General features: G+C 40.8%; 1 protein-coding gene across 1 annotated transcript; it reads right to left on the bottom strand.

Annotated features, from left to right (window-relative positions):
* Nucleotides 1-1,998: 1,998 nt before the first annotated feature.
* On the bottom strand, nucleotides 1,999-9,181 carry PSMA7 (proteasome 20S subunit alpha 7). The gene is made up of 7 exons (XM_035121650.2): nucleotides 8,981-9,181; nucleotides 6,467-6,593; nucleotides 4,902-5,026; nucleotides 3,984-4,106; nucleotides 3,280-3,399; nucleotides 2,943-3,005; nucleotides 1,999-2,371 (listed from the first exon to the last, which is right to left on the bottom strand). The coding sequence occupies exons 1-7, from the start codon at nucleotides 9,074-9,076 to the stop codon at nucleotides 2,276-2,278; spliced, it is 750 nt and encodes a 249-aa protein (XP_034977541.1). The 5' UTR covers nucleotides 9,077-9,181; the 3' UTR covers nucleotides 1,999-2,275.
* Between the last annotated feature and the right edge of the window lie 363 nt (nucleotides 9,182-9,544).

The raw sequence follows: 9,544 nt of genomic DNA on the forward strand, positions 1-9,544 counted from the left end.
CCAGTGGGACACTGGATATAAACTTTATGGGAAGGACTTGATGGCAGTGGTAGTGCTCAGCACATAAGAGGGCATTGAGTGCAGCAAAGTAAATAAAGGTAAGACTACATCACAGAACCATTGTGGGTGGTGATACTGGGTCCCAAGTGTAATTGAGTTCTGGAGTTTGCTAGTGTGTCCCCTGAGCAAGATATTCGGAGAGATCTTGAAATGAAGAATGAAATCAAGCACTCATCCTAATGAGGAAATGCAGCAGCCCTTACACCGACTACACAACTTACATTACTGTGCCCTAGAACAGTTTGCCATGGAACCAACCAGAGGGACATTGACCTTGCAAGAGGTAAGTGGCGTTGAACCAACTAGTTGTTTTTTTTAAAAAAAGTTCAGCTGGACTGTATACCACTGATCAGGAAAGGTACCATGAGAGCTAAGAGTGTCATCTGATCAGTGGCAGCACCTATACATCGCTCTACCTATTGAGAGATCAGGCAGGTGCAGTCACTACTCCTTGGTACCTGCTAATAACATTCTTGCTTAGTCAAGCCTACCCAGATTAGAAAGTTGAGGCAATTTTAATCTCTTAGTACAGTGGTACCTCCACTTACAAATAACTACTTACGAATTTTTCTACTTACAAATGGAGCTCCGTCCGCCATCTTGGATGCGGTTTAGATAGGATTTTTTCTACTTACAATTTTTTAGATAGGGTTGCTTCGACTTACGATTTTTTTCTCCCAATGCATTCCTATGGGATTCGACTTACAATTTTTTTCGACTTACAAATGTGTGTTTGGAACACATTAAATTCGTAAGTAGAGGTACCACTGTATTTTAACTTTTGTATGCTTTAAAGAAGGGTTGTGAAGTTTTTGTTTTTCCCTTTCTGTAAACTTTTGAGGCTTTTTACAACCAAATGGTGTACATATTTTATTAAATAAGAGAATGCCACAAGCAGAGTCAAGGAAGCTACTAGACAGGAAAGCATTGGAATTCCTGCACAGAAGAGAGGTTGATGTTTGTCATCTGCCTGCTGGTGACACTGAAGCACAAATCCAACTGCTATGGAGGGAAGATTATGCTTCATATTTCATCCGTCTAATTCTGTGAAGCAAGATGGTCATCCTACATTGCAGAGGAAGTCCATGACATTTTACCTAGTTTGTATGAACCCTAAAATAGGCTGTACTTTCAACCTGCCTTTATTAACAAACCACGGCTGACCTTTACTTGTCCTATGGTTTAATCCCTATTGCTTGATTGTAATAGATGGCAGAATTAGGACAGCCTACAAGAGAAGCTCTAGAATTTTTATTATTAGCAGTACCAACAGGGCTGTTTATTGTCATTGGAAACATGTGACACCTAAAGCTGGAAGTTTCTTCTGCAGGGAAAGAAAAGGTATTTGTGGAACTCGAGGTATGCATCTATACCATAAAACTCTCTTGATAGCGGGAGAAACATGTTGCTCATTAATGACATTTATACCAAACCCACCTGTATATAAGTGAAAGGATAAGGCTGTGATGAAGAAAAATGCCATCTGCCTAGGACAGTTCAGGTTCTCAATCATGCAATCTGGAGATGCATTCTCCTATCCTCAGAAATGAAGCATGCCTTAAAACTCCAGGAGGGCCTGGCTGTGAGTTTTCAAGTGCCAGATTTTACTAGCAGCTTTAACACTTATAATTGAATACTTGAAATTGCAAGAACTCTGGCAGTATGCTACTGAAGTCAATGGAATACCTCTTGTATTCCACAAGAATGCCTTCAGAACCATTACCTTCCTTTATCTGCTGTCCAAAGTACTGCAAGATGTGTTTTAAGTTTTACTTCTGACTTTTACACCCAAATGCAGCACCCAAGTTTTGAACCAACTTGTTTATACTGCAAAAGATGTGGACAAATTGGGGGTTTTGATAATAATGGCAACAAAAACATTTGCAACAGGAGGAAAGAGAAGGCAGCAGTAGCCATGGACAATGAAGAGACAGCAAATAAGGGTGACTAAAAATCAAGATTGCCCTCAAACTTTGGGTTTATACACAACTTACAAAAAGGGTTTTCACTGATGAGAGAAGTTGTAGTACCATGACCAAGTTACAATTTACACTGAAAAATCAGGTACATAACATTAACAGATGTTTAAAAAAAAACAGGTGGTTTATTATAGGCCACTTGACAGTGAATAGGAAAATGGAATGCCTACATGTCAATACAGAAACTCATGATTGATTTAAAAACCAAAAACGGCTAGGCAGTTGAGTTTCACGCATCATGTTGTTGTTTTCTTCTGTTTCTTCTTCTCGTTTTCTTCCTTCTCCTTTTCAATTTCAGCAACATACTTTTCAATTTCATCAGGGCTCAAGATCTGTAACAGCAGTGACAAGATTGCAGTGGGGCTGGGAGTCTTGAGTACCATGTGCATGCAAGGGCTTTTCTATGCCTCCCCTGCTGCTAAGGATCATGTGATCTTCCAGAGCAGCACAAAGAAATCAATGTGTCACCCCCTCCCAATGGGTATGCACAGATGTGCTTTCCAGTCATTCATGGGGCTGTTAGGATACTGTCCCCCACATAGGGAATTTAGGATAATTTAGGAATTATCAAGCCAATTTGAGTTTGGACAACCTCTCAAATGAGAAGCAGCACAAGATGAACTAACAGCTATGAACAATTAAGGCTCAAAGTTCTCCTAAGGATGGAACACGATCACAATGGAAGCCCCAAATGGACAACTGAGGTCTTACTATTTACTTTTCAGGACCGAGCAATAAAAAAACAGCAGACTCTAGGTTGAGTGTGAAGCATTGCTTGGGTACAAACACGCACATGAAGGTCTTATTGAATGCTGAAACTGAAGGGTGCAAGTCAGTCTTAACTGTTGCTACTGAGCAGAAATTGACACTGCTTTTGAAATTCAGAAGCCACTGGAAATTTACCTTAAGAGGCTGGTTTCTTCTCATAACAGCCAGCTCAATATTTTTCCCACCAGACTGTACAACCTTAAATTCAAGAAATTAAGCAAAAGTGTTAGGAACACAAAGTATTGCATTTTTGTAGAAATATTAGAACCATTGGCAATTTAATTCTTGCTTTTGCTAAATAAAAATTAAAATATATTACAACTATTAGGGCATTAGTTCTGGCTTCTCAAACCTGTTCACAATAGCCAGCGTTTTAACTAAAAGAATGGAAACTGTATGTAAACTTGTCAATAGTGACCCGCCCTGTTAACTAAAGAAGACTCAAATTTAAGACTTGGTTGTTCCGACTCACTTCAAGAAGTGCTTTAATCACAAGCTTAATGGTCAGATCATCTGTTTCAATGGCTTCATCAGTATAGTTTTTTTCCAAAAATTCACGCACTGACTTCGCTCCTCTGCCAATTGCATTAGCCTGGAATTTTAAAAGTTTATTAGAAATTAGTTTGCAAGCCAACAGAAAATCTAGATGCATAACTGAAAAATGTACTCTCTTGCTCAAATTTTCTACCTATGATAACACTTAAGATCTATGGGTTGTATGCAATGCAGTTGTTGCATGAGCAGAATATAACTTTTATTTAAACAATAAGGCTTCATTTTCCTTTCCCCTACAGCCCCCCGTGCCCCTCAAAATCTGCTCCAGAACAAACAGAACTCTTCTCATGCAGTGTTGGATAAAACCCAGAGAAGCAACGACAAAAAGGACAATGCGAACTAGTTTGCAAATTTCTGGATGCATCTAAAATAAAGAGAACCAAAAATGACTTTACTTCAGTCCTTTAATCGTCAGATTCCCTCAAAAGCCAAAATTTTGTGCTCCAGCCCACCAAAGACAGATCCACACACATCCACTTTGGCAGGGAGAGAGAGGGTTGACCATACATTGCTGTCCCCTACCCCCTTGCTATGAGCGAGAAACTTAAACTGTAGATAGATTTACTTATGTGAATGAAATGCTTCTGTTCATTTCATCTTAGCAAGACAAACCCAACTCACTTTCCAAGCATGGTATGTGCCAGAAGGATCAGTCTGATAAAGCCTTGGAGTTCCATCAAAGTCAAATCCTACAATCAGGGCAGAAATACCAAAAGGCCTGCGGCCATTGCTCTGGGTGTACCGCTGAGGAGGAAGAGAAAAAGGTTTATTAACGCAAGTGTAAGCCTAAAGAAGTACAGATTTCTCATGAAATACATTTATAGCACTGGATATTTTTCTTATTGACTGAGGAAAACATAACCATTGCAGGTGCTCTGAGGAGTCACTTTATTATTAAACCATATGAAGAAAAAAGAACAAGCTGGAATCAGAAAAGCCAACTTAACTGTTTTTGGTTTTTCCATCCCATTCCTGACAAAATTAGGAATTTTTACTATGGATTGCACAGAGATTCTTCTTTGGTAGTAAACCAGAACTCTTTTCCAATTTTACTAGGAATACCAGACTCACTTATGGTCAAAATATACATTCACTAATTAATGTGTTAATGATCAGTCCACTGATTCTTAATAGCTATGAGGTGTTGCAGTAGCAGAGAATAAGAGATCCAAGATGACTTCATATTTTAGTTATTTTTTAAATGCATTGGTGCATTGTTTTTAAATTTTGAATATACATACGTCTGGTGGACCTACATTATTGTCCAATTTAGTTAAGACAAAATTACTAAAGTTGGGAAATGAAAGGCAAAAAGTGGCAGAAACCACAACCACAAAGATAATTTCAAATACTGACACCAGGCAAATGCTAATTCATATTACTTTTCACTGTCTGTGGAAGAAACTAGGGAGGCATCTATACGTTGTTACTCAGCAAGTTCAATAAAATACACCAGCTGCATTACATTATGTTTCTCTGGAATTCTCTGGTATTAACTACCTTTTAACAAGCACTATATTGCTTTTTCTTTGTACATACCTGCTTAAGGCTAGCAATATACCGTGTAATGTACTCCACAGTGACAGGGTCCTCCACTGTAAGTCTATGACTTTGGCATTCCACCCGAGCTCTATTTATAACTATCCTGGCATCTGCTGTGAGCCCTACAAATAATATAAATGGGCAAAATGTGCCATTTAGCATAAAACACATACAGAAACATTTCTGCTTTAGAAAACAATCAAAAGAAATGGGTGAGAAAAGAGGATTAATGACAGGCCACATTTATCGTGCTGACTAATAAAACATGTATGTTCAAAACTTTGTAATTTTGAAGGGAGCTGTATCCAGTATTACTCTAAGAAGAGTTCTACTTGTGTTGGAGGTAGGCAGCAGATTCTTCCTTTCCCCTGCAACCTGCTGAAACGCTATTTCAGAGGGCTCAGAGACTCTGCAGAATAGCATTGGAGGTGATGCTGAGGACTTACAAGGGGAACTGGCAAAAAAAATTAGTCACTCCCCTTCAGCAAGGAGTCTCCAATGGATGTTAACTTTCTTTGCAAATGGAAAGAACCCTTCTATTCAGAAGGGCAAGGCTAAATCTAACTCTCTACATTAGATGTTGGTAGAAAACTAGAGGAAACATCCAATGTATGTCTTGCAATGTATTAAGAGTCATACTGGTTATCAAGCTGAAAATTTTGAGCTGATTTTGAGCTGAAAAGAGTTAGGCAGACTCTTCTTGACTGGCCGCCTTCTACTCAGGTTGCTTTTGGCTAAAGAGGAAAGAAAAGAGAAAGAATTCTGGGCTGTATCAAGCTTAGTCCTTAGTTTTGAACAGATTGAAAACTAACCTATTTTGTTAATATCTCACATGGCAGCTGCCAAATATTCTTTTTAGAGCTATAAAACACAAATTGGCAAGGTTTGACAACCTGGAGTTTAAGGACTGTGCTACAAATCAGGAAAGCTATTAATTTTATACCTAGAATAATTAGATTTACCGCTAAAGTAAGTTTTAACAGGCCTTTATTTTACCATTTACATTTTCCACAATTGTTGATACTTTCCCTAAGGTAAAGGTAAAGGGACCTCTGACCATTAGGTCCAGTCGTGACCGACTCTGGGGTTGCGGCGCTCATTTCGCGTTACTGCCGAGGGAGCCGGCATACAACTTCCAGGTCATGTGGCCAGCATGACAAAGCTGCTTCTGGCGAACCAGAGCAGCATACGGAAACGCCGTTTACCTTCCTGCTTGGAGCGGTACCTATTTATCTACTTGCACTTGACATGCTTTCGAACTGCTAGGTTGGCAAGAGTTATTATTATTATTTATTGACTTTATATACCGCCCTATAACCAGGGGTCTCAAGGCGGTTCACATAAAATCTTCTCCCTATAACAACCTGGATTTATTTTATTTTTTGCTTTTCTTTGCAATTAAGGTATTTAGAAGATCTACCTATACATTAATCATGGAAGCTGAAAACAAAAAATGACACCGCTTATTTTTGCTGTACGTACTGCAGAATGTTCTACTAAACAACTCAATTTTACTCCAAAGCCCCTTTCTTGGTATTTAGGGGACTCCATCATAAGAGTACCTGCAAAAGCCATGCAGACGTTGTCATCAAGGGCACAGATCTTTCGGACAGTTCTTTCATCCTGAAGTTTTGCCACAGATTTCTTCTCCACGCCAAGAACAACAATATCTTTTCCTCGTACTCCAACCTTAAATATCACACAGTGCATTAGAGATTACATTTTCAAACAGTTCCATCAATATTAACTATAATAAAGTGTGACAGGAGCAAAAAACAAAAACAACAACAGGTGAAGGCAACCCAAATTGACTAAAGACAATAGTGCTTTAACATTGACTTGTATACAAAGCATGAAATTGTTTACATGTGACTCTATAAACAGTATTTTTGTGATGAGTTGGAATATCACATTTCATTGGGTGATATACAATTACATCATTTATACCCAATGCAGACCCACTGAAAACAATGAACTTGCTAACACTGGATATCACCCATTAAATTGAAGAAAACTGAAAATATTGTACAGCTTTAAATAGTTTTAAGCTAGATGAAGAAGCTTTAAGTTCCAAATAGTCTATAATTTTCTTATGTTCAATTTCTGCCCTATTCCATTTCTCTCAGCTCTGCCTTTCATGCTCACATCTCTCTGAAAACTGAGCAACTTCTGAATGCTTTAATGACCTCTCATCGTAGAATTGGAAGCAACCCAAAGCGTCATCTACTGTTCCTTTCCTTCCACCTCACTTATCAGCCTTTCACCTTACTTTCCATGCAGCTCCTCTTTCAAATACTGTACCAAGCACCCAATTTAGGTAGTGATGAGACCTCAGTCACACTCGGCAATGATCTAATCTCCCTTAGTAGGCTTTGACATAGTTGCACATTCATTCTTCACATGCCAGCCCACTCCAATTCATTATATATGCACCTAACCCTTCCGAATTCAGACATACAACCTCCACCTCTCAGATACAGTCTCTCTGACATCTTGTTCCTGCATTCTAACTGCATGGTTGCTACTAGATTCTTTCAGCTAACAGTGTCCCCTTCCCCATGGTTTACACAGCCGTTTCAGTCAACTCTGACCATGCTCTCTCTCCAGATCCTTTGGACAAGGCCCACTGTCATACTGACTGGGGCTGATGAGAGTTCTATGCCTGAACATCTGAACGACACCATATTAAGTTAGGTTGTTTTAACTAATACACTGTTTTACTGCTTCCCTAACCTTCATCATTATGCATGTATGTAGCCATATGCCTTTGCACATGTTTGTATTTGCACAAAAACACACAATTTACACAATCAACAGATTAAAACTTTTCCTCGCATGTACTAGTTAGGCAACAAGTGTGATGGAGTAAAAGAATTGGTGAATATTCCTGCTAGCTCTGTGCCTGCAGAGTGGTGGGATTATGTTTTTAGTGGGGGAGGCACTGAAGCATAAAATTCTGCTTGCCTTTGTTCAACAAAGGCACTGATTAGAATTGGCACTTCCTTACATCGGTTCCTGTGTGCCACATTCTGAATAACAAATTGGCATAATTTGGATATGCAGTAAATTAAAATATAAACAAGGAACTGCCGAAGAGGGGGAGGGGAGTCAAAATCAGAGAATTGATTGCCTGCAATTTAAATTTATTTTTTATTTCGTATATTGTAAAAACTTGTAGCCAGATTCTAAAGGCTATGCCCTTGCGTGCTATTATTTTTTGTCACAGTCAAATGCCTGCATCATCAAAATGCTGCCCCACATAGTTTGCCTACTTAATCTGAATTTGCTGCTTCCTTTTAAAGAAGAAACACTAAAGAAATGCCAAATCTCTTGCACACCTGAACAGCCCCAGGCCCACCATGAGCCACAGTGGAGGAAGTTTAAAAGTGCTCTTAAGGTTTTCGAGGGTTGCGCTTGGAAAGATCTGGACTCCAGCTTCTGTGTCAGGGGTGCAAACTTGGAATAAAATACCGTATTTTGCGGGGGGCGGGGAAGGTAAGCCCCGCTCTGTATAATCATTCTCATGATGTGGTACGCACACACAACATTTGAATGGTAAAAATGGTAATTATTATTTGTACCTGGAGATTTCATGGCGGCTCACAGAAAACCAAAATATAAAGCCAAAAAGTATATAATCAAAATAAAAACAACCAACCCAATAACCCCCCCCCATCAACTTGGGGGAGCAAAGGGAGTTGGCACATCTGCTCCGCGTGTTCACCCCCTCACATTAAAAACACCGGGATTATTTATGTTTATGAAACATGTTTTATAAATAAACGAACTTATAGATGAATTAAAGAAACGAGCTGAGGCGCGGTTTCCTTTGATGGTGAAAAGAGCCTAAGAAGGGGGGGACACCAGGACCCCCAATATAATAATAATAATAATAATAATAATAATAATAATAATAATAATAATAATAATAATTTTAAGAAAGATATACAGCTGCATCATTTTTTTTAAACCACCACAGGGTTTTACAACGACGCGAGCCCTCCTCCGCCCAAGGCTCCTGCTCCTCCTCTCGGCCTTCCGGCCCCTCACTTTCGACCCTGCCTCCTCCTCCTTACCGCCGTGGAGCCCTTTTTCACGGCCTCCTGGGCATACTCGACTTGGAAGAGATGCCCGTCGGGGGAGAAGACGGTGATAGCCCGGTCGTAGCTCATGGCCGCCGCTGCCTGAGAGAAACAGAAACGGCTGCCGAAACTCTCCGCCCGGCGCTCTTCCTCCTCAAAAAAGCACCGTCACTTTCCTCGCCGCGCACGCGCGAGACGGTATTCACGCAACGCCCCTGCGCATACTCCAGCGCCCCAACCATAGAGTCAGGAGGGGAAGCGCGCGAGGGAAGAGGAGGGAGCGTACGTTGAGTGCGTACCAGCCACCACCGCCGCCGCCGCCGCACGCAAGCAAGCAACTCGGGTCTATCGGCTTGGCCGACGCAGAGCGGCGACGCGATTGGTCGAGTAAGCCGCCGCCCCGCCCCCCAGTTTAAGCCAAGCGCTTCGGTACGCAAACAGCGGAGGTGAGGTAAGCGAGCGGGCGGGCGGCGAGCTAAGCGGCGCTGCGCACACGACGTATGCGCGGGCTCGCGGTCTACTCTCCGCCTCTCCACCTGCCGCCCTCACGCATTTGGC

This window comes from Zootoca vivipara, chromosome 7 (genome assembly GCF_963506605.1).
Source record: "Zootoca vivipara chromosome 7, rZooViv1.1, whole genome shotgun sequence".
Lineage (NCBI taxonomy): Eukaryota > Metazoa > Chordata > Lepidosauria > Squamata > Lacertidae > Zootoca > Zootoca vivipara.

Coding starts and splice junctions, on each gene's coding strand:
- PSMA7 (XM_035121650.2), bottom strand. CDS start 9,076: ATGAGCTACGACCGGGCTATCACCGTCTTCTCCCCCGACGGGCATCTC. Junction 3,400..3,983: donor GCACATACCATGCTTGGAAA/GTGAGTTGGGTT, acceptor TTAAAATTCCAG/GCTAATGCAATTGGCAGAGG. Junction 3,006..3,279: donor TGATTAAAGCACTTCTTGAA/GTGAGTCGGAAC, acceptor CTTGAATTTAAG/GTTGTACAGTCTGGTGGGAA.